The sequence below is a fragment of the Xenopus laevis genome, chromosome 7L (assembly GCF_017654675.1).
Source record: "Xenopus laevis strain J_2021 chromosome 7L, Xenopus_laevis_v10.1, whole genome shotgun sequence".
In the NCBI taxonomy this organism is placed as follows: Eukaryota; Metazoa; Chordata; class Amphibia; order Anura; family Pipidae; genus Xenopus; species Xenopus laevis.
In genome coordinates, this window is record NC_054383.1 from 118,474,740 (window position 1) to 118,498,738 (window position 23,999).

The window sequence follows — 23,999 nt, forward strand, 5'->3', positions numbered from 1 at the left end:
ATGTGAAGTTCACCAAGTTCAATAAAATCAGCAATAGTTCAACAAATGTAAGAAACACACTGCATTCATTTACAGCCTTCTAATTTCCATTATTGACTACATAACTCCACTTCCACATACGTGTATAACTCACCTCCACAGTTCATCATTTTGCGCACATTGGTTGTCGACATGATCCGCTTGGTCCGTAGGAAATCAGCAATTTGACCACCAATAGGGACAATGATTGTCATCACCAAGTGGGGTAAAGCCGAGATAAGCCCAACCTGTGCAGAACACAACATTTCATGACAAATGGGAACACGTTGTTATGTATTGTTTAGCTGTTAATGTATGGTGTTTTAATAGGAACATATTCTGGACAATAGTGAACCAAGGACAATAATTGCTTTTCAGCAAAACCAAAAATTATCTCTGGATTGGACAGATATTAAAGCAAGTTGGCCACATGTGGATGGACAAATCAACTGATCCATAATCAATAATCAATCAATAAGAAAACATAAGATATCATACTTTTATTTGAAATTGAAGAGTAAGCATTACCCTAATAACAGAAGAGCATCCTAGCTATAGCTCAATTTCATAGCCAAATGAAAAATAAAATAAAATAAATAAAGAACTCTACAAACTTGCATATTGGATTGGTTATCATAGCACCCCTCCTTTTGTGATTTAATCTTTTTTTTTTTTTTTGGTTCATGTGAGGTCAGCAAGATTGACTTGTCTGAGATGAGACATAATGCAAATGGATTCAGTCAATGGGGGACCTGATGCCCATGCACAGGCTACACAATTATAGACAGTGAGCAGATAGTGGGAATGTGAGGAGGGAAGTGACATTTAGGAAAGCAGAATGGAAAGGGGAATGCATAGAGCCAGGGAAAGCAATATATGATTGACAGCTGACCATATTTAAATACTTTAATAACAGGTAAGAAAAGATATTTGTTTAATTTACATAGTTATGTCTATATAAAACCTAACTGCTAGTTGATACAGAGGAAGGCAAAAAAAAAAACCATTCCAAAGCCTTTGCAATATTCTCATATGGGGAAAAATTCCTTCCTGGCTTCAATATGCAGTTGGACCAGTCCTTGGTCTACTTTCTGATATGAGCTATTTTCAATAAGAAAAAGTCAGAAAAATACTTTTATTGTACAGGTAAGGGACCTATTATCCAGAATGCTTGGGACCTGGTGCTTTCTGGATAACAGATCTTTCCATAATTTGGATCTTCGCAACTTAAAAATACTAGAAAATCATGTAAATATTAAATAAATCCAATAGGCTGGTTTTGCTTCCAATAAGGATTAATTATATCTCAGTTGGAATCAAGTACAAGCTACTGTTTTATTATTACAGAGAAAAAATAATAATTTTTTAAGGTTTGGATTATTTGATTATAATAAAGGAGGTGGCTTTTCCATAATTCTGAACTTTCTGGATAATGGGTTTCCAGATAACAGATCCCATGCCTGTAAAGCTTTTTATGTCTAGGTGACAAGTCCCCTTTAAATGAATTGTATCAAGAAATAAGCAAATTTATAATAAATGTCATGCTATGCATAAAACATATAAAAAATTATATCAATAAAAAAAATCCAAATCAAACGGGTTCTTAATTTTTGCCAGGAATTCGTTTTCATGTCTGTTCGCGAAATCAGTTGTCACTTGGTATGAAAAGATATAAATTTTATTGAAAAGGATACTGAGACTTATGAATGTACATCTGGGGGCACATTTACTATTGGTCGAATATCAAGGGTTAATTACTTCGAATTTCAAATTTTTTTTACTTCGAAAATTCCCTCAAATTCACTTCGACCCTTGATAAATCTGCCCCTAAATGTGTCTTGGTGGGTTTTTTTCCTTATGTACAAACACATTTTTTTTATACATTTTTTTTATGTTACTGGTTCTTTAATAAGAGTAGATTTCTACTTTTCTGTGCTATTTCAGTACAGGACATGAATTATTCATTAACTCATTAAACGAACATATGTGTTGAATTAAATCAGCTACATTGAGCGACTGGATAAATGACTATAGCATATGCAACGTAGGCAACGCAGACATACCTTGCTGATTTCAAACCCAAATACTTCTTCAAAATAAGCCGGCTGGCTAATTAGCAGCAAGTAGAAGGTCCAGCTACGGCAAAAGTTTGCAACAATGATCGCATACACCGGCATGGAGGTGAAGAACTTGCGCCACGGAGCCTTGAATTTCTGTGAGAAATAAGATGGAAGGAGGATTTAGGATTTTAATTCCTTGTGGGTTTTTTTATGCAGTCATCAGTCTACCATTGGGGAAAGAATTTTTTAGCTGGAAAGTGAGCTATTAAAATGAATCTTATTGTGACACTTGAATATATAGGTGGGATGTGAATCTCGCAACTAATCTTCAACATAAGTTAGATACAGTATAATACCGTTAGACTGTAATTGTTGATCCACAGTGCAAAGCATTGTCCATGTTTGTGGGTAGAAATGTGAATTGCTAGGTATCTCTCTTAAACTAGCACTAGCTCGTTTGGAACCCAAAGCTGTCCAGTATCAGAACACCCAGAAGTAACAGAAACATTAGTTTGTGATATGTGAGGGACTTGACCACATATAGGGGCAGATTTACTAATGGGTGAATTGTCGCCAGCGACTGATTCGCCTACATCACAGCACTTCGCCAGGTGCAAATTCGCTACCACTACGCTAATTTACTAATATGCGAAGTTGCGCCCTGGGCGCCAAACTCTGGCATTCGTTTGTGCCTTGCGATAATTCGCTAGTGATCTTGTGCTTAGGTCAATTTGCATACGGCCAGGGGTGATCCTGGCCCCAGTTTGAAAACATTTAAATTCGGCTCTTAATATACCAGGAGCGGCATTTTTGGCGCCCCTGGTACCTAGTGGGGCGTTGCCGCCTGAGGCCTCAACTCGCCTTATTGGCAAAGTGCCCCTGCATACAGCGGGGAAGTTAAAGTTGTATGGACCTTTTAGTATAAATGTTGGTGCAAATGCTTGAAATTATCACTTTTTATTACAAATGTCCAGGGAACCTTAATAAAGATTTAATATAATGCCCTAAACATGAGCCCACTGTAAAATGAATGTTCCATATTTTATGAAATGTCTGGAGAAAACCGGTTACCCAAAAAAAGTTTTTCAGCCAAAAAAAGTCAGGACTTTAGTAGGCAATTCCACTTCAAAAAAGGAAAAGTCGCTATAGTTTTTGGAACTTTAATGCATTTTCGGCACACAGGATATGATGTCACTGACATCAGATTAAGGAAGATCTTCTTTTTAGCACTTTGCATGGTCTGAGGTGGCGAATTCAACTCTGGCGAAAGAGGTAACTTTCAGTAAAATCTGCACTTTAGTGAATTTGCAGAGTAACGACATACCTTTCCAACTGTCCCGCTTTGAGCGGGACAGACCCGCTTTTGACAGCTCAACCCACCCTTTCTCTTTGATCTGGTGCACTGAACAGCCAGAAAAAGATACAAAGTTTCTATCTTAATTGGCTCTTGGCAGAGAGCCCAGGACACATACTTAAGATACTTTTGTAACAGTTTCAGATAAGATAAGAACGAAGACTCACAGCTTAAAGGGCAATTCACCTTCATTAGCAAAACTGTAATAACATATAAAAACCATAGAAATGTGTTCATAACCTACCAAATGATGTAAAATGGACATGGTAATTAGGGGGTGTGGCCACAAAAATGGTCATGGTCAAAAAAATTCACCGCAGCAAATCTTTTTGTCCCTTTTTCTAAAATGTTGGGCAGTATGGTAACGATTGTTCACCTGAGTTAACGTCACCTGGCGATAGAGTGCAAATGAACACTAGTGATGGTTCTGTTCACTAGCGAATTGGCGCCTTTACCTGTTAGTGAATTGGTGATGTCCCTGCGGGTGGCAGCGTTGGGAAAAGTCGCAAGCCCTAACCACTTCGACCTTTAGTAAATCTGCCCCATAGAATAATCAAGCCGTTCTTGTACACGGTATATATTTAAGGGTTTAACCTCAACTGAATTCTGCTCTCAAACTTCTCCCTTTAGATCAGTGGCATGATGGGAGATGACTTCCCTTGGGGTGCCTGGAGCAGTGGTTGGGGGCTCAGCTTGGAGGCAAGATGGGGTTAAATTTGGTCTTGTAGATGCTGTTAGAGCATAAATGTTAAATAGAGTTGATATAAAGGGTGAGTGGTTGTTTGTTCTTCTATGTTTTGCTGGAACTGTGGCTGAATGTCTGATACAGCAATGTTTTCCTTGTTCTGTAACCTTGTTGTGAGCTAAGTGGTGCCCCTCACCAATGACTGGACCTCCAAGGCGGAGGGATGACCCGAAAAGGTCCAATTTCCCCTCGTTGGACAACCATTTATTTTGTTGAAGTACTACTAGGACTAAACTTTATACCTGAAGCTATTCCTCATATTTTCTTTATTTTGCATCCCATTCCACATTTCTTAATTTTGATCTTTTTGTTGTTGTTGTTAACATATCATGAATTTAAAAGTCCAACTGACCGTCAATGGGTTCATGAGACCTGTGGATTCTCCGATGCTTTCCTCAATGTATTTCCTCTCTTCTTCGGATATTGAAGGATGTTCCGCTGGGCTTTCGTAGGACACAAGCATCCAAAACATGTACCACATTAACCCAAAACTTCCTGCCAACGCATATAATAATATTCAATTTAGTGGTTGAACTTGAAACACATTATAATATCAGAACTATGAGCCTAATATAACAAATGGATTCTATTATTGTATGGATTCTATTACAGGTGACTCTCATCAAAATAAATATTGAATCAAATAGGGAAGAAAAAGAAAGCAACTAGTAAAATCATAATATCATTGTTCTCTAAAGCATTAATTATTATTACATACCCCAAATGGATTCCAGGCATTATGATCTGTGTCTTTCCAAATCTTTAATTGTATAGATTAATATGCTATGTAATGCATTTATGAAGACACTAAAGGCTTTTTATGGAATAAATAGGCTTTCATTTATTCAACTATATAGTTGATCCAGGGACTTTTTGGAGTCAGGAAGGAATTTTTTTTCCCCCTCTGAGGCAAATTGGAGAGGCTTCAGGTTTTTTGGCTTCCTCTGGATCAACTGGCAGTTAGGCAGGTTAAAAAAAAAGTCAAAAGGTTGAACTTGATGGGCGTGTGTCTTTTTTCAACCTAACTTACTATGTTACTATGTTACTATGTATGTATCCAAATCCTCTATCACCCCATTCTAAGGTGTCAAGTGAACATGAACTTACCATAGACGTAAAAAACTGAACTCCACCCAGAGTATTGAACTAAAACTCCAGCCAAAGGCATGGCCACCACCGCTCCTGCATAGGAACCTGAAAAGAAACAGAACAACCATTGCAGAAACATAGATGCAAAGACAAGTAAAGAAACCTTTGTCATGCATGAATTAATCATCTATGATACTTCACAGTAGATTAATGTCAATGTAATAAAATACAGTACACTTTGGCTGGTAAGTGAATATACACAGGTTACTGTCCATTTAAGCCTTTTTTCACTGGTACTGGCCTTCTGTTAGGGGGTCTATGGTGGTAATATAATAAAAGTCACTTCAATTGAACTAGACCTGGTAACCCAACCCTACAAATAACATGTGATGTATAAACTCTACTTGCTTATTGCTTGCTATGGGTTTTTAGACGGGGTGCCAACAGTTTTACATTTATTACATTACCCCCATGTGAATTTGATGTAAAATAATAAGTAACATATACTGTTTACAGACACCTAATATTCTGTTTCAAATTCAGCTAAATTGATCTTCTGGGAGAGCGTTCTCTCTGTGTCTCTGTATATATATATATATATATATATATACTGTATATATGTGTATATATGTGTATATATATATATATATATATATATATATATATATATATATATATATATAATCCATATATTATCAGCACTAACGATACAATGCTCAACGTTGCCTGGGTGCACACCACCAATTTTTCGCTCAATATTCCCCTGAAAAAGCTGCACTCACAGGTATTACGAACATTCAAAATTGTTTATTGTAGAAACACACTAACGTTTCGGCTGTTCTTCAGCCTTTCGCAAAATTACAAAACAAAATAAAATTCACCCTTACATATAAAATAATTTGCGCGAATCTCCATCCTCCACCCCTCCATGACGTGTCCCTACCACCCTCTTGACTCCCACTGATGACGTAGACGCAACCTAAATGTGTCAAGGAGAATTACCGCGCCCCCACCCCCTCTCAGCTGAACAGCCGGCTTCAGAGCAGAGAGGTGCAACCGGACTAGGGGTAGGAGAAAGCATTGCGCCCCTAGGCACGTGCCGACTCTGCCTACTCCTAGTTCCGGCCCTAAAATTGTAGTTTATTGCGACATTTCTTCCTGATGACGGCTTAAGTTGTTAAGCCGAAACGTCGAAATAAACGTCAAATTTTTTGGAACCTGATGACGATTCCCTGAGAATCGTAAAACGCTTCGTAACTATGCACGAATAAAGTTCCTTTTTTTCTATATTGCTTAGAAGTAATTCATTTGCCGTGAGTGCTCTCTTTAAAGACATTGGTGAGCACCCGGCCAGTGATGGATGGAATGGTGAGTGCCGATGAGACTAATATATATATACTGTATATATATATATATATATATATATATATTATATATATATATATATATATATATATATATATATATATATATATATATATATATATAATATATATATATATATATTAAGCAAATTAAAAAAAAACAGAACCGAATCTGACCCCTAAAAATAAAAATCCTGCTGAAAATGATAAAACCTGGCCAAATAATGAACCGAATCATGGATTCAGTGCATCCAGGCCCGGACTGGTAATCTGTCCGTTCGGGCAAATGCCCTAGGGGCCGCTCTGCCTAAGTGGGCCGCCCGCTGTCTAATTAGATGCGGTGCGGCACTTCACTTGTTAGCTATTAATCACAGCCACCAGAGTTGCGTACCTGCCCTGAACTAGAACGCGCAGTCCACCGACCCGCAGTCTGCAGCTTCTAATCCTCCTGTCATCTCTCTGCTCTTTCTCCGGTTCCTCCCCCACACTCTGGCATGCACGCTGACTCTAGCAGCCTCCTCCCACCTCCACTGCTATGATAAACAGTCCAAAGGGAGCCGACGCATCGCGTTGCCACATAACAACACTCGCCGAGCTGGCCTGGTCCTGCGCTGCACATACACGTCATGAGCCAAGAGCCATCAGGGAATCACCGACCACACCGCACTGAGTCTGTCGCACACAGTGAGTGACCGGCTTCCACATTCGCCACCAGGTCCAAGCTAGCTGAATCAGGCACCCTCATGCACACCTTCTCTAACCTCTTCCTGGTCTATCATCTTTCTCTCAAAAAATCTTTATGTCTATTTCTCTCTCTCTCTCTCTCTCTCTCTCTCTCTCTCTCTCTCTCTCTCTCTCCCCCCCCTCCTCTGGCTAAGTATGAAGGCAATGTCCCCTGTTAGAAAATGTTTATTGCCACAACTGACTGGCACTTCTTACAGTGGCCACTCATTTTGGGGCCCACTGTCAGTGACTGCACAAATATTTAAAAAGATGTTTTTTTGGTTTGCCACCCTGTGGTGCCTCTTGCCTGGCCCATCGTCACAATTAAATTCAGGGGGTATGTATATACGAAATAATCTTTGTGCCATCCTGCTATTTCTGTTATGAGCTTTGCCCAGGGCCCACCAAGGGCTTAAAACAGCCCTGCTGCTATGTGTATTGTAACATTAGAGCAGAGGGGGGCAGGACTGCAGCAACTTTCAATTTGTGGGTGAGGACACCTGCGTGACGTCACCACACGCAGGTTTATTTACAAACAAAGTGCAGAGCTGGAAGCTGGAGAGAGGTATTTTTTTAGGGCAAAGCAGAGCTGGTGCTTAAAGTGGACCTGTGGATTGGAGAGTGGGTCAGCAGTGCCTCAACAGTCTGAAGATGGAAACAGCAGTATGTAAGTACTGCTGTTTTTATTATTTTGAGTGCCCTTTTGAAGGCTGAGAATTTGTACTTAACTACATTAATTAAAAAATACACTACAGTGTACCATATAAAGGCACAAGGCTGCAGGCTGAGTTATACAGGGAACTCTGAGTATCACTCGTGTATTATAAGGGATAATGTACCCCCTACTGTAAATGATAAGGATATTAGAAGTCACTGAGGGGTTGTTCTGTGACCATATAAAGGCACAAGGCTGCAGGCTGAGTTATACAGGGAACTCTGAGTATCACTCATGTATTATAAGGGATAATGTACCCCCTACTGTAAATGATAAGGATATTAGAAGTCACTAACCATATAAAGGCAGTTTTAAACCAATGTATGGGTCTCTCTCTCTCTCTCTCTCTCTCTCTCTCTATAATATGCTTGTGTATAAGTAAAAAGACCAGCATGCATTTTGTGTGGGCTGCTTTGATTTTTTTTGCCAGGGCTGCTTTTTACTCCCAGTCCGGCCCTGAGTGCATCCCTAATATATACACACACGGAGGAGCATTCATTTACAATTCAGATGCACTAGTGGAGGAGCAAGTCAGTGGGGACCATCAGTGCAAAAATCATATTTGGACTATCACAAAAAAACATTGTTCACCTTCAGCTCTCCACGGGTCCATAAAAGAAGTTGGATCTACTATATGCTCATCTGGTGCTCCAAATTTACTACAGGAACCATGTATAAAATCTGCATTGCACATAGTACAAGACCTGTGCAGTTCATAGCTTTATAGGAAAGACTGGAATAAGAGAGGGAGACAAGCTGACCTTCCTAATAGGATTCTTTCTCATGAAATTAAAACACTGAGCAAACAACAACTATGCAATTCAGTCAAGATGATTGCTGCTCTGGGTATATTAAATTGTAAAAGCCCCTAGTTAATAACCCCATATGTGTGATAAGAGGATTGTTTGTTTTATTTTCAACAGGAACGTTTAAGAACAGCACCACAGAGTATTCTTCTTATTTAAAACGCCTTTATTAGTGCTTTAGGGCATCACAGCAACATTTCAGGCCACGCGGCCTTTTATCAAGATTGTTTTATTTTTAACATCTGATACCGATTTATATTTAGGAACCTGACTGTCAATGTGAAAACATTCAGTCTATGAACCCAAAGGATTTACAAAATAATGTTTCATTATCTGTGTGGTGTTCGAATCAAACGTTAAACCAATACCTTGGGCAATCAGCCTGTAATCTGGCCTCACTCATGGACGGCAAAATTATGATCAACTCTGTTCTGTACTGACTGATAAACCCATTAATGTGCCAGTGTGGAACCCCAGTCTGAATATGTTTTGATAGCATCAAATTGCAATAATCTAGAAATAAACGATGATGATGATTCAAGAATATGCAAATCCTACAAAAAAAAGCATAGTAATGCTCAAATCTCTATAAAATATTCAGGTCTCTCTATGCATTATTATTTAAAGGATCCTTTGCTGTGCGCATTATTCATGATCCTGAGTGATAAAAGCTGTTCTTTTTTTATATTATGAACCTGAGAGCTTAAGAAAAAATATGAACCACTGAACAAAATGAAATGTATGCAGAACAAATGAAGAATTCCACTTGCTGCCCATTAGCTTGTCGGACGCATTATATTCCACTGGTTCCCCTAGAAAATGTGTTCAGATTTGTAGTGTGAACTGTTATATAAGGATAGAGCCTGCATAAAACTAGGGATGCACCGAATCCAGGATTTGGTTCGGGATTCGGGCTTTTTCAGCAGGATTCAGATTCGTACGAATCCTTCTGCCCGGCCAAACGGAATCCGAATCCTAATTTGCATATGCAAATTAGGGCTGGGGAAGGAAATCGCGTGACTTTTTGTCACAAAACAAGGAAGTAAAAATTTTTTTCCCCTTCCCACCCCTAATTTGCATATGCAAATTAGGATTCGGTTCGGTATTCGGCCGAATCTTTCATGAAGGATTCGGGGGTTCGTCTGAATCCTAAATAGTGGATTCGGTGCATCCCTACATAAAACATTGTTAGCATTCTGTTCCATGGAAAATATTACTTTGTGGGAAAATGTATATTGCTTTTTTTAACAAACAATATTTCTTAGATAACCTTAACATAATAAATATCTGAATGGAAAGCATTAAATAGGAGTGTGATCCAGACAAGCTTAAAGGACATGTAAACCACCTCCACAAAAATGTAATCAGTGAACTGCCTCTTTGAAATCTTTAGAAAACTGTCACTCTGGTTGTTAAAAGGTTAACAGTAAGGCTGCAACATTCCCTTAATCACTTAGAAATCCTTTTCCTCCTCTAACCCCCTCAGCCCCCTCCCTCAGGAATTTGCTTTGGCTGTTGACTTATGAGCATGCTCGGTTCCTCTCAGCTCGGATTACTAAACTCACCTTCCAGTCTAACAGCCAATAAAGAGATAGCATTGCCGGTTCCCATAGAAACTCTAGCTGTCTGATCCTATTATTTTCTCCTACCCCCTCTACTGAGCTCAGATTAACCATTACAGTGCTCAATCCCGGCAGAACCTTTTATCAGAGTATGCTGTGCCTGTGTAAACCTGTATTCTGCATTGCATAAACTTTACAGCATACATGTCTCAATGTTACTGATGATGTGTCAGAGGGAAAATGGCCGCCGGGCGAAAGCTGCTATTTGTTTTAGGAAAATGTGATGGTGCTGCCAAATGGAGGGGTATATGCATTACAAATGATGAGGCTTGGGTGGGGAAGATATGCCCAATTTATATACATGGTAGGAAAATGTAGGCTTTACATGTCCTTTAAGTGTCTACTAATCACCAGCTAAAGGTCTCCTGTTAGATCCCGATCTACCTTTTGGGCACCCCTGTCCTAAACCATCCCAAGTTTATGAACTTAAGGGACATGTAAACTCCTCAAAATTGTGCCTAATGAAAGAAAATATAATTATAATCAACTTCATATATATGAATGTAATTGCTATTACTAACTTATTAATTACTTAGCATCTGCCTGTCCCTTTCTAGTCTCTATTCTGCTGCTTCTGGCTCATGAAACCCTTTTAAGCCATTATTTCTAACGGACATGATAAAAGATATATTTATTCTTTTCATAAACAGTGCCATTGAGGTAGAAGTTACATTACCACAGAATGCGGTTGTCGCCAGTCTGCTGCGCTCCAGCGGTGGTGCCCATTTACTCCAGATCCCGTGGCATGCGGGGTACGTTACTCCCTGAAAAGGAACTAAACCTGTTAGCAAAGTGATTAGGGCATAATCTGCAGAAAAATAAGTTAATGTGTTATTATGTGTGTTATCATAGAATATTGCTATAGTCTCTGACATCTCTGGCACTAAGTCAGTTGACTGGAACCCTGTGAGTTTATAAGTTTATATAACATTGCTGCAGATCACTGACACTGAGCACATTGAATTACACTTAAAACATTCACTAAACAAAATAGTGATAATTACTTGTTTAAATGGCCTGACATGTTAAAGGGGTGGTTCACCTTTAAGTTAACTTTTAGTATGTAATAGAATGGCCAATTCGGAGAAACTTTTCGATAGGCCTTCATTTTTTCTTTTTTATAGTTTTTGAATTATTTGTCTTAGCTTCCAATGCTGTCCAGCTTTCAAATGGGGGTCACTGACCCTATCTTAAAAATGCTCTGTAAGGCTACACATGTATTGTTATTGCTACTTTTTATTACTCATCTTTCTATTCAGTCCCTCTCCTATTCATAGTCCAGTCTCTTATTCAAATCAATGCATGGTTGTTAGGGTAATGTGGACCCTAGCAATCAGATGGCTGAAATAGCAAACTGGAGAGCTGTGGAATAAAAAGCTAAATAACTCGAAAACCACAAATAACAAGAAATGAAAACCAACTGCAAAGTGTCTCAGGATATCACTCTCTACATTAAACTAAAAGTATCGCATGAATACATAAATAGTGATGGGCGAATAATTTTGTGAAACCTCCGCGAAAATTCGCCGGTGTCCGTTTTTCTGGATGCCAGTGAAACTGACGCCAGTGTCAAAAACGGACCGTTTCACAAATTTTTCCTGTTTCGCGAATTTTTTGGCGAAGCGAAACGCCCCAAATTCACCCATCACTATACATAAGCGATATTCCCTTCTCTATTTCTAGAATTTCTTACACCCAGACATCTATCAGATGAGAACCTTGCCTCTGGCTTCTCTACTGAGCCCCTTATAGTTATATCCCCATTATAACTGGGGGAACCAAGTAATATAATTGAAATATAGTGCAGAAGTTATACCCAGTACTGGTAACTCACAAGGGGAGACTAAAAGGTACTACGGGTATGGGATGCATTATCCGGAAACCCATTGTCTAGAAAGAAGGGCAGTCGTTTCCCATAGACTCTATTTTAATTAAATGATTTGAAATTTTAAAACATCTCCTTTTTTCTGTAATTCTAAAACAGAACCTAAGATATAATTAATCCTTATTGGAGGCAAAACCATCCTATTGGATTTATTTAATGTTTTATGGAGGTTGGAATTTAAATTATGGAAAGACCCCCTTATCCGGATAATGCCGGGTCCCAAGCATTTTGAATAACTCAATATCTGTACCTGCAGCTGGCTGGAAATAGGTTTAATTTTTTTTTTGCAGAGCAAATTGGCTGTCATGGAAAGTGTATTTCTAGCCACTACTCCTACTACTACATGTATTTGTATCACATAATCCTTTTGTGGGAGCTTGCTGGGAAATGCACATGAATAGCCGTTTACCAACTCAGATTGCAACCATCTAGGGGGTTATTTACTAAACTCCGGATGCAAAAATCATGAAAAAAATCATGAATTTGTCGGAATTTATTTAAAACCCGATGATGGAAAAGTCAGAATCTGAAAATCCGGCATCTCAGACCTGCCGAGGTTGCATATAAGTCAATGGGAGAAGTCCCAATCATTTTTTGATGTGCACTGGGTTTCGTGCAATACCCCAAAGTTTTCAGAGTTTTTGGGGCATAAAAGCATAAGAAATCTGAGTTTTCGGGTAAAATTTTCAGGAAAATTTAATAATTAATAATTATAAAAAACCAGAGCAGATTTGATCGGAGTTTGTAGCAGAAAATATTGAGATAAAATTGGACTTTGATAAATAACCTTAGTCTAGAGATAAAAATAAAAAATAGATTTTCAGAATTGGCAGTTTTCTTTAACCTGCGTGTACAGCATATAAAAACATTAAGGTTTGGTAGCAAATCAAACCAGTAACAAAGTTTTGTAAAATAGATGTAAATGTTAGTATCTCAGATGCATCAGCAAAGAAATAAATGCACAGGCAGCACAAATATAAAGTGCAGATGATACTCCTGAGACAGGTAATTGTCTTAAAACAAGAATTTTATGTCATTTTCTGTGTCCGACCGCCCTGTCCTTTTGTACTGTTTTCTGTTCTCACCAGAAAGCTCTTTATGTTCAGTAACAGCAAGAAATGCATTGCCCTGCTGCTGGATTCTGATGGAGGGTTGGGGCAAAGGGAGTCTCTGAGCATCAAAGCTTAGTAGAGATGGAGGCCCAAATCTCCAGTGCTGGGTATAGCTGTAATGTTCTATGGCAAAGGCTGAGAATTCATTTACTGGACCTATTATTGGTATTGTATGATTTGAGCTGCCATGAGGCTGTAGTACTACTTAGTTGGAGCCCTAGTCGCCTCCCTCTAGAGACATATCTGGGATGAAGGAGCCATGATCTAACCTATGCTACATACAATTCATTTTTGCTTTCTTATTCCTGGAGTTTAACGTGCAGGCAATAGCAAAGTATAAAACCAACTCACCTCTACCAGGCCCTGTAATATCCTGACGAAGATCACACAAGTGAAGTGCACTCTGGCAGCAGACGGGATGAGCATGTTTAACGTCGACGTGGCTACGATGGCGAACCCAAATACCCTGCAGAGTAAAGGCATGGAGCAATGAGTAATATTATTTTTGTTACCAAATGTAGAAGCCGCTGCCATTCATACAGGGCAATATTTGGCTTTATTCAGCACTGATACAATCTTCATTTGTTCTGCAGAGAGGAATGGTCGGAAGTATAAGAGTTTGTTATTAAGCTAAATCTCATGTCGAGGATTTGGAATTCTGTGGAATCCACGATTATGGATTTGCTGCATCCCTACTAACTAGACTCTGTCATTTGAAGGCATACGGTGGCTTCAGGAGGTCATAACCTGGTTCTAGATTCTAGAAATGAATTTGATGCACTTGGGTAGAGATTCAGTGCTGACCTACTTATGGTTGATGCCTTTGATATACAATACTGAGGATCTAGCGATATAAACACTATTGGGTGTTATGTGATAAAAGGCACTAAGTTTGCCCCGGAGCAGTAACCCATAGCAACCAATCAACAGATATCATTTACTGGTCAGTTGTTTAAAAGCAAACACCTTATTGGTCATTATGGGTTACTGCTCCTGGGCAAACTTAGTGGTGCCTTTTATTACATAAGGGGGAATGAGCAGTAGAATACAAAGTCCTTTCCATTACAGATTCCTTGAGGAACACCCAAGAAAATCTATCTACAGAGAAATGCCATATATTGTTGCTAGTACAGGTATAGGATCCGTTATTCAGAAACCTGTTATCCAAGCTCTGAATAACAGAAAGTCTGTCTCCCATTTTATCCAAATAAATCTAAATTTAAAAATTTCTCATCTTCTCTGTAAGAAAGCTTTAAGAAGGGGTTGGATGTTGTTTAGCAAGTGAGGGAATACAGGTTTATGGAAGATAACTCATAGTACAAGTTGATCCAGGGACTGGTCCGATTGTCCTTTTTGGAATCAGGAAGGAATTTTTTCCCCCTCTGAGGCAAATTGGAGAGGCTTCAGATGGGGGTTTTTTTTGGCTTCCTCTGGTTCAACTTATACAGGTTATTTACAGACTTAAAAGATTGAACTTGATGGACATGTGTCTTTTTTTCAACCTTACTATGTTACTATGTAATAATAAAACAGTAGCTTGTACTTGATCCCAACTAAGATATAATTAATCCTTATTGGAAGCAAAACCAGCCTATTGGGTTTATTTAGGGGCAGATTTATCAAGGGTCGATTTTTTTTAAACTCCCATCACCTTGAAATTCAAATAAAAAAAGACCAACTGAAATGTATTTAAAACATCAAATTTTTTAACTCCGGGTGAATAGGTTGTATTCGATCGTTCGATTTGAATTCGGATCGTATTCAATCGAATTAGAATCAAAGTATATTAAATTAAATTAAAAACTGAAAATGAAATCACCAAATCACTCCAAATAGGTTTTAGCTGGTTCCCCATAGTCTAAAACAGCAATTTGGCAGGTTTTAGACAGTGAATAGTAGAAGGCGAATTTTTAAAGAGACAGTACATGATAAATTTCGATATTCGAATTTTCAAATTATTTTCAAATTCCATTTGAATTTGGACTATTCTCTAGTTGAAGTACACTAAAATGATCTCGAAATTCTAATTTAAAAAATTTAATTTTCACTTCGACCCTTGACAAATCTGCCCCTTAATGTTTACATGATTTTCTAGTAGACTTAAGGTACAAAGATCCGAATTACAGAAAGATCCACTATCCAGAAAACCCCAGGTCCCATACCTGTATATTAATTTCCCCATAATTAGCACAAAGCATTAGGAAAATGATAAAGTATAGTGACCATTATATAGAATAAATAATTGAAGCCTAAAGGGGTCTCACTTGGTTTTGTAACTGGAATGCTTTGAATTGACCTGCCAGAGCTGTACATTATAAGTGCACAAATTGTGTTTCTGACCTCTTGGGGAGCCAAACTGAGAAAAATAATGGTTCGATTCGGGGCCAAATCTTTTGCTGTTCCTATTAAGGAACCAATGGAGAGTTGACCAGATGTTGGGGGTGATATTGCAGAACTAAGAAGCCCAGACACATTTGAAATTATCATTCAGAATTTCCCTAAGATCCTATTTATAAAGAGGAGATGAAATCCCATTTATTTTTTTTCATTATAAACCACGCTCCTTTTAGGCTATTGTTGAACTGAATGAGAACAACCCTATTTCATGTTAGGAAAGAATGATAACATAGCGATGAAATTCCATTGTTTGCCTCAGCACTCGGCTCACGCTGGTAGGGCTATTGAGAAGCGACTCGGCCGGCCTCATTAATGTGTAGCTTGAAGCGAGTGCTCTGGCCGGCCTACACATGTCTTGATGTTCTTCTACAAAAGGCTTTCTGGCTGATGAAATGAGAGCCAGGTTGTTAAAATCAGGCAATGGCACGGCTTACACTGTAAAATTGGATCTACTGCAGTAAATTCCAACGTTACAGCACGATGGTTGTGATTCACAGGCAGTATATTTAAAGGAACACTCTTATCAATGACAAATTAGCACCTGGAAACATAATGATGAGAAATTTAGAGAAGCTAGGTAAAATAATAGTTTTTACCAAGATTACATGGTAGCATGGTGGGGAGTTCAAGCTTAAAGGAACAGAAACACCAAAAAAATAAAATGTTTTAAAGTAAAAATAATATAATGTTCTGTTCCCTGTGCTGGTACAACTGTTGTGTTTGCTTTATAATGACTACTATAGTTTATATAAACTATAGTAGTAATAGTTTTTACCAAGATTACATGGTAGCATGGTGGGGAGTTCAAGCTTAAAGGAACAGAAACACCAAAAAAATAAAATGTTTTAAAGTAAAAATAATATAATGTTCTGTTCCCTGTGCTGGTACAACTGTTGTGTTTGCTTTATAATGACTACTATAGTTTATATAAACAATCTGCTGTGTAGCCATTCAAAGCACAGGTTACATTGCAGATACCACAAGTACTCTGTAGAATATCATTGTATTCTATTATAGAAATGATCTGTTATCTGTCTCCTTGTCCTTTTTAAGCTTGAATGGCTGCCCCCATGGCTGCACAATATCCTATTTACATAAACTATTGTTGTCTTTCTTAAGGTGGGGAACACAGGGAGATCCGCTTGTTTTGCGATGTCGCCAAAACGAGCAGATCTCTCCCCGATATGCCCACATCGAGGTAGGTGATAGGGATGTAGCGAACTGGCGATTTGGTGTTCGTGAACGCCGTTCGCGAACACCGGCAAAAAATGCGAACGTTCGCGGACAGTTCGCGAACTTCGAACACCCGCTAAAATCCTTCGAACGATCGAAGGATTTTAATCATTCGATCGAAGGATTTTCATTCGAATCGAACGATAGAAGCCATTCGATCGAATGCTTTTCATTCGATCGAATGCTTACAATCGTTCGAACGAATGGAAATCGTTCGATTTTTAGCGGTCAAAGGAATTCGAATGGTCGAATGGTCGAACGACTTGTATTCGAATCGAACGCGAACTCAAAATGCGAACGTTCCCAAATGTTCGCGAACATTCGGCGGACGCGAACGGTCGAAGTGCGCGCGAACTAGTTCGCAGCAGAACAGTTCGCTACATCCCTAGTAGGTGATAGGCTGATCCGATCATGGGCCCTAGAGCCCAACAATCAGATCATAATTGAAGCAATACAGGCGGTCAGAATGCCGGACAGCATCAACGAAAATGAGGAGGCCGCCAGCCGACGGGATTTTTTAACCTGCCTGATCGACATCTGGCCGACTTTCGCACGATATCGATCGGGGATGCCCGTCGGATGGCCCCACACACAGGCCAATAAGCTGCCGACTCAGTTTGTTGGCAGCTTTTATAGGCATGACTTTTACCAATGCATAGCAACTGTGCATAATATTTTAATATCTTTAAAACACTTAAAATATTATGTAAACACTTAAAATAGTATGTAATATTATGTAAAATGTTGAAAGGGGTCACTGTTCCTTTAAAACTCCTGCCTCCTCTGCCCTCTCTAGAAAAGAGAATTCAGCAAAGTTCCTGTCTGGTTTGGATGCTGCTGCATTTGGTTGCTCCGCCTTCTTTCATCACACAGCAGCAGTTAGGTCATGCTTTATGGCTGTCCTACTTGCTCTCTTTAGAAAAAAAAGTATTTAGACCACAGTGGTCTCCAGTATGTAATTATCATTACAGGTACAGGAGCTGATATCCAGAAACCTGTGATCTAGAAAATCCTGAATTACAGGAAGATCATCTGCTATAGACTCATTTATTATCCAAATTTTTGTAAACTTTATTAAAGCAGTACCTCTTTCTTGATCGCAACTAAGATATAATTAATTATTCGGAGGCAAAACAATCCTGTTACTTAATATATGAAGATACTAATGGTAGATTGATCCGTTATCCATCAAACCGCAGGTCCTGGATAGATCCCATACCTGTATTACCAAACTGGCCCCATTAATACTTTGTAACAGTACTTAAAAATTATAAGAAGATTGTGGCAGGGAGCCATCTTATTACATAATGTTCCATTGTTAATGCTTTGCATGCCATTTTCTTGTCTCCTGCACAGCATATTTTTAAGACCCGTAGTGTCGTATTCCCACAATCCCCTTTATCTGCCAATGTAATTGAATAGTCATTAAAAAAGAGGATTAAAGAATTGCAAGAAGAATGAAAATAACGACATAAATAAAGGTTCATGGCTCCCGCTGCTGCTTGTTTTGCTGCTGCTGCTGATACCTTGGAATTAAATATCTCACCTCTGGGTTTTCTTCTCCGTCCTCCTACCCGACTCTAACACTCACCCCGGTGCACTGACACACAGTAAATTAGTGTGAGAAGACTTCAGCTCTGTCTTTTTGATTAAAAAAATGTGTCATCCACACTTTGCTGCCAGGAGTTTGCAGGCTCCTTGTAACATATGTCTGTACTGATGGGTAGGAGCTAAATGACTCACTGCCAGTGGACAGCACATTAAAATCTCAGGTGTAGGGAATTCAAAGTGATCAGGTTTTCGATGCTGGATATAAATAGAGCCACATCCTATATTGGTAATGGTTAGCCTTTGGCACAATCACAGTCAGGTCTAAATAGCCATTGTGGCCTCTGTCCAACAGGTCTGAGTGGTTTCAAGTGTAATCTAATTGCTAACAGATGATTGGCTCACACTAATTAGGCTGCACCCAAAATGGGCAAAGACTGACTCACATTGACATACAAGCGGCTCTATGTTTGCTTTCCACAGATCACATTTCATTGATAAGATGGATAAGTAGTTAGTAGCGGCAATCTGGGAAACTCTGTGGATCTCCTTCATCTAATTGCAGTTAGAAGACTGAAAGTGGTCAAAGTCACACAGTTAGCACCCGAAAATGCTCTGGGACTTGCTTTTGAGGAATAATCTTTGGTTACCCATCAGTGATAAAGAGAATACATCACCCACCCCCCAAGCTTCAGGACAAGAGTAGTCTCTGGGTTTCAACCCAATGGCCACCTTGAATAGCTCCATCATTGCAACTTCTAGCTCTTTTAATTGTAGATGAAGGGTAGAACGTGACCCATTCAACTTACCTGACAGTAGTTTACCAATCACGACTTGGATTGAGGCATTTTAATTACCCCAGCCATTTTTATGAGATTAAAAAGCCTATGTGATATCACAATGATGAGTCTTGGAGGATACAATAAGACAGGGATCTCCAACCTTTTTTACCAGTGAGCCACATTCAAATGTAAAGAGTTGGGGAGCAACACAAGCATGAAAAAAGTCCCAGGGGGTGCCAAACAAGTGCTGTGATTGGATATTTGGTAGCCCCTATGTGGACTGGCAGCCTACAGGAGACTCTGTTTGGCAGTACATCTGGTTTTTATGCAACCAAAACTTGTCTTCGAGCCTGGAATTCAAAAAATAAGCACCTGCTTTGAGACCACTGGGAGCAACAGCCAAGGGGTTGGTGAGCAACATGTTGCTCATGAGATACTGGTTGGAGACCACTACAATAACATATACATAAGGCTCTTTCTTTGGTGGATAGTGGGTTCATAAAAGTGCTAAAATGTTTGGGAACAAGTTCATGTCCCATCTTATTCAGTGGCTGCATGTTATTCTAGATTTTACATTATTCACAATTAATGGCACATTTTCACAAGGCAGATCTTTTATACAACCAAATTCATCTCATTTGCAACAGGGGAAAAAACCACTTCAGATGCAAACAGTTTATATAGTGTCTTTATTCTGGTAGCTGTTTCTACCCATAATCCTTTTCTACAAAGAGCACGCCAAATAGTCAAGGGGAACAAGATGGCATTATTTCTGCCTGCCTGTCACTTCTCCAGTCATAAGTGCTTGAAAGAAATTGCAAATAATTAGAATAAATTCAGATTTTCACTAGATCGAGTACTGATGACTCAGCTGGGTACAGAGCTGCTATTGCAATGGCGGAACAGTCTGACATATCATGAATTATTACTCATGGTTTTAATGAACAGAACATTTTTCAAGTGACGAGTGGCATGTCAATCTCCTGTTTGGATACATCTAGAGGCAGCTGATGGATGAAAACCTCAGTTATGCTTATGCGTGTGCTATTTATGTACCTTCCTAAAAGACTATACCTCCCGTATTATTGAGAATGTGCCAACAGATAAGCAGGCAGCATTAAAACGACTTCATATAAATATTAGGTCTGGAAAAGTCTGTGCCACAGGTTTTGTTTGGTTTTTGAGACTTTTCAAAATGTTTCAAAGAATCTGCCCCAATATGGCATAAAAATGAGGACACAGATATTGGCCACCCACACACAGTAAGATCCTTACCCCGATATGTAAGAAAAGGCAAGGTTTCTCCAGAATCAGAAATGCAGCGATTCCTGAGATACCTACCTGTCCTATAATGTAAAGCACCATCTGTATATCCATCTGTATATCCTTGGCTTATGTACAGGGTCTTGCTGAGCTCCTGCGGAGAAGCTATTCTTCTCTTCTATATCACTCGCGCAGTTTTGCCTTTTCATGCCTTTTCTTTCCCCTCTTTTATGTTGATGCTGCTATGTATATCCCCCAAAGGTAGGATATACATAGCCGTACAATTTGTTTGCTGATGCAGAAAGATCCAATTCTGGTCCTATCGTCAGTAACATATCCAGGCAGATGTGCAGCAGAGTGCTCAGCAATTAATTCACTGCCACAAAGGTGACATTCCTGGCACACCGCGGTCATGTAAAGTGCAACTCAAGGTGCCATGTGCACCTCATTCTGCCAGGAAACATGATGTTATTTGCACAGAGCCTGTAAAACTGTAACTAAAGTGCCACAATCAATTGTACCTGTGCCTCTTGGAGCTGGTTCATAGCTCCGATACCAACCAGTGCCTGGATTTTGTACATTCCCCCCAGCCCCCGACACCCCGTGTTTAGTGATTCAGTTTACGAGCACAGTCTAAAAGCATATTGGTAGTTTAGTTACTTTCTGATAGACAGTTTCTGCAAGTGGTAATATTAGGAAAGGAAAAACATTTGCACCATGTCTTGTAACTGTAGCATCACTTGTTTCAAATATAACATTTGGTTGGTTTCTATAGGTTGCTAGGTCCTCTGTTTATTGCCATTTGGGTTTTGGGCCTTGTGTTGTGAAACGAGAATGTCAAGGGGACATTTACATACTGTAGGATGGGAGCAAGGTGGAGAGCATTGTCAGTAAATGTTATAAACTGGTACTTTTTCCTCTGTGGTTTAATTTTGGTATCGCAGCACCTTGCTTCCATCCAAAGCCATCAATAGTGGTTCCAATAAATAGGTGAAATTACAAAACAGCGCAGAAGTTCTGCTGCAAAAGTGCCTTTATTTAACACGACATGTTTCGAGCACCAAGGCTCTTTATCAAATCATCTTTATAAAAGAGCATTATCAGGTCAATTCCTTCTCTTCTAAACATATTACATATAATTTCTCTTTAAAATTAAAAGTTCACCTTCGGATGATCTTTTGGTACTCTATAGATAGACTTATTATAAGCAACTTCTCAGTTGATCTATATTCTTTATTTTGCATTTTTGTTTCTAACAGCTGTCCTATGCTGATTCTTTCTAGCCATCTAGTTGTTAGAGTCACCAGGGGGGATCCTGGCCCCTCCACCGCCTGAGGCAGCAGCAGTTGCTCCTGCCCCCCCCTCCCCCAGAAATTCGCTCTTAAAGTACCAGGAGCAGCATTTTTGATGTCCCTGGTACCTAGGGGTGCTTTTCCGCCTAAGGCGACAGCCTCAACTCGCCTCATTGGCGAAGCACCCCTGAGAGTCACCAATCTCTGCAACCAATAACCAGATTCACTGTGAGGTTCCAGTTTCATCATTATTCTCAGTTTCATTGCTTATCTTTATTTTTCTTTATTCCTTCTCCATTCTGACTTATGAAGCCTTAGCTACCAGTATATGTTCAAGCCTGCAGAACAAAAACCAGATAAAAATGAAAAGTAACAGCAAAGTGTCATAGAACACTGCAACCTTGTCATACTACAAAAATTAACCACAATGGGTTGTGTCTTCATTCAGCCAGTGCTGCTCCATTTTGCACCTTACCAAAAGTGACAAAACATCCATTCTTGGTAAATTTAAGAGCTATCTGGTAGCTAAGGCTTCATAAGTCAGAATGGAGAAGGAATAGAGAAAAAGAAAGATAAGCAATAAAACTAAGAATAATGATGAAACAAAAAACCTCACAGTAAATCTGGTATTGGTATTGGCCGAGATTGGTGACTCTAACAACTAGATGGCTAGAAAAAAATCAGCATAGGACAGCTATTAGAAACAAAAATGCAAAATAAAAGAATATAGAATTTCTGTTTTCATTTGCCCTGGTACTACAGATAGGGCAACTGTGCACCCTGCGGCCCACCCAGTCCTAGTGCAGGAGAGGTAAGTACTGGAGGGACCACATTGCCCCAGCATGCAACAGTGATTCAATACTATTTATCAACTAGCTGATACAGTTAACATACCTGTTAGCTGCAAATTTTTGACATATAAAACCTCCGGGAATCTGCGTGACTATATAACCCCAAAAGAAGGAACCGTGTATCATGCCGACTGTCTCAGGATCCCAGGTGAACTGCGCTTGCTGTAGGAGACAGAGATATGGAAGCATGTTACATTAAAATCTCTAGGCTCTTATTGTTAAGATTTACTGGAACTGATTTACTAATAACGGCGCTAATCTGCACCTGTGTTTGCTTTGTTAGAGCCAACTACATTGGTGCAATTTAGCCCCTACCTTAGTAAATCAGCTCCATTAATTAATTTATAGGTATAAAAATATTTGCTAGAGAACTTTACATGTCTACACACCAAGGCCACACTTGCCTAACCTTCAGGGCTCTTCCACTGAATATATATGTTGAACAGAAATATGTTATCCAGAAAAATTATCTAAATTACAGAAATGCTATTTCCCATTCTGGCTCATTTACAAAGTTATGTGTCTAAAATGCTATTTCAGATGCAATTTGACATGGTTTTTTCCAGTGTAATTCTGGTCGCAGGCAGATTGGTACTCGAATTTGGACCCAATTACTCTTAGAATTTTATGAGTGAGGACTGCATCATTTCTGCCACTCAAAGTTAAAATGACATCTGTGGGTGATTTTTTGGGGTATGTCAGCTTTGTATAATGATACAATGGGAACCCTGTACGTCTGATTAGTAATTAATACAGATAATTACTACATGGCAGCACAGAAACCAGTACAATTAGCATCAGAATGTAATAATCAGCCCTGTAGCATCAGCTTATATTACAGACCAACCTCATTTTCTGCTGGATAATTAGTGACGAGCCCTAAGCTTAGCTTCTCAACAGCTGCTCAGAGCCCACTGAGCATGTGAGTGTCACAGACACTTTCCAAGATGGTGACCCCCTGTGACAAGTTTGAAGTCCTGGATCATTGCTGCTATTGACAAGCTGAAACTTTAGGCTGGTGCAATAAGTTCACTATATAAAATATGGCATTTTTAGCCATATCCATTTTTATGGTTTAGTTCTCCTGTGTGTCAGCCCAGTCCACTATGGGCTGACAGACAGCTTTATGTTGCACAACAA

At 39.2% G+C, this 23,999-nt stretch overlaps 1 protein-coding gene across 1 annotated transcript in view; it reads right to left on the minus strand.

Moving 5' to 3' along the window:
* Positions 1-23,999, minus strand: part of slc17a7.L (solute carrier family 17 (vesicular glutamate transporter), member 7 L homeolog) — a 50,258-nt gene that overhangs the window by 3,647 nt on the left and 22,612 nt on the right. Inside the window, 8 exon segments of the mRNA NM_001089635.1 lie at positions 134-266; positions 2,082-2,231; positions 4,530-4,672; positions 5,285-5,371; positions 11,173-11,260; positions 13,845-13,959; positions 22,903-23,008; positions 23,011-23,021. Of these exon segments, the coding sequence (NP_001083104.1) occupies positions 134-266; positions 2,082-2,231; positions 4,530-4,672; positions 5,285-5,371; positions 11,173-11,260; positions 13,845-13,959; positions 22,903-23,008; positions 23,011-23,021 (833 nt within the window).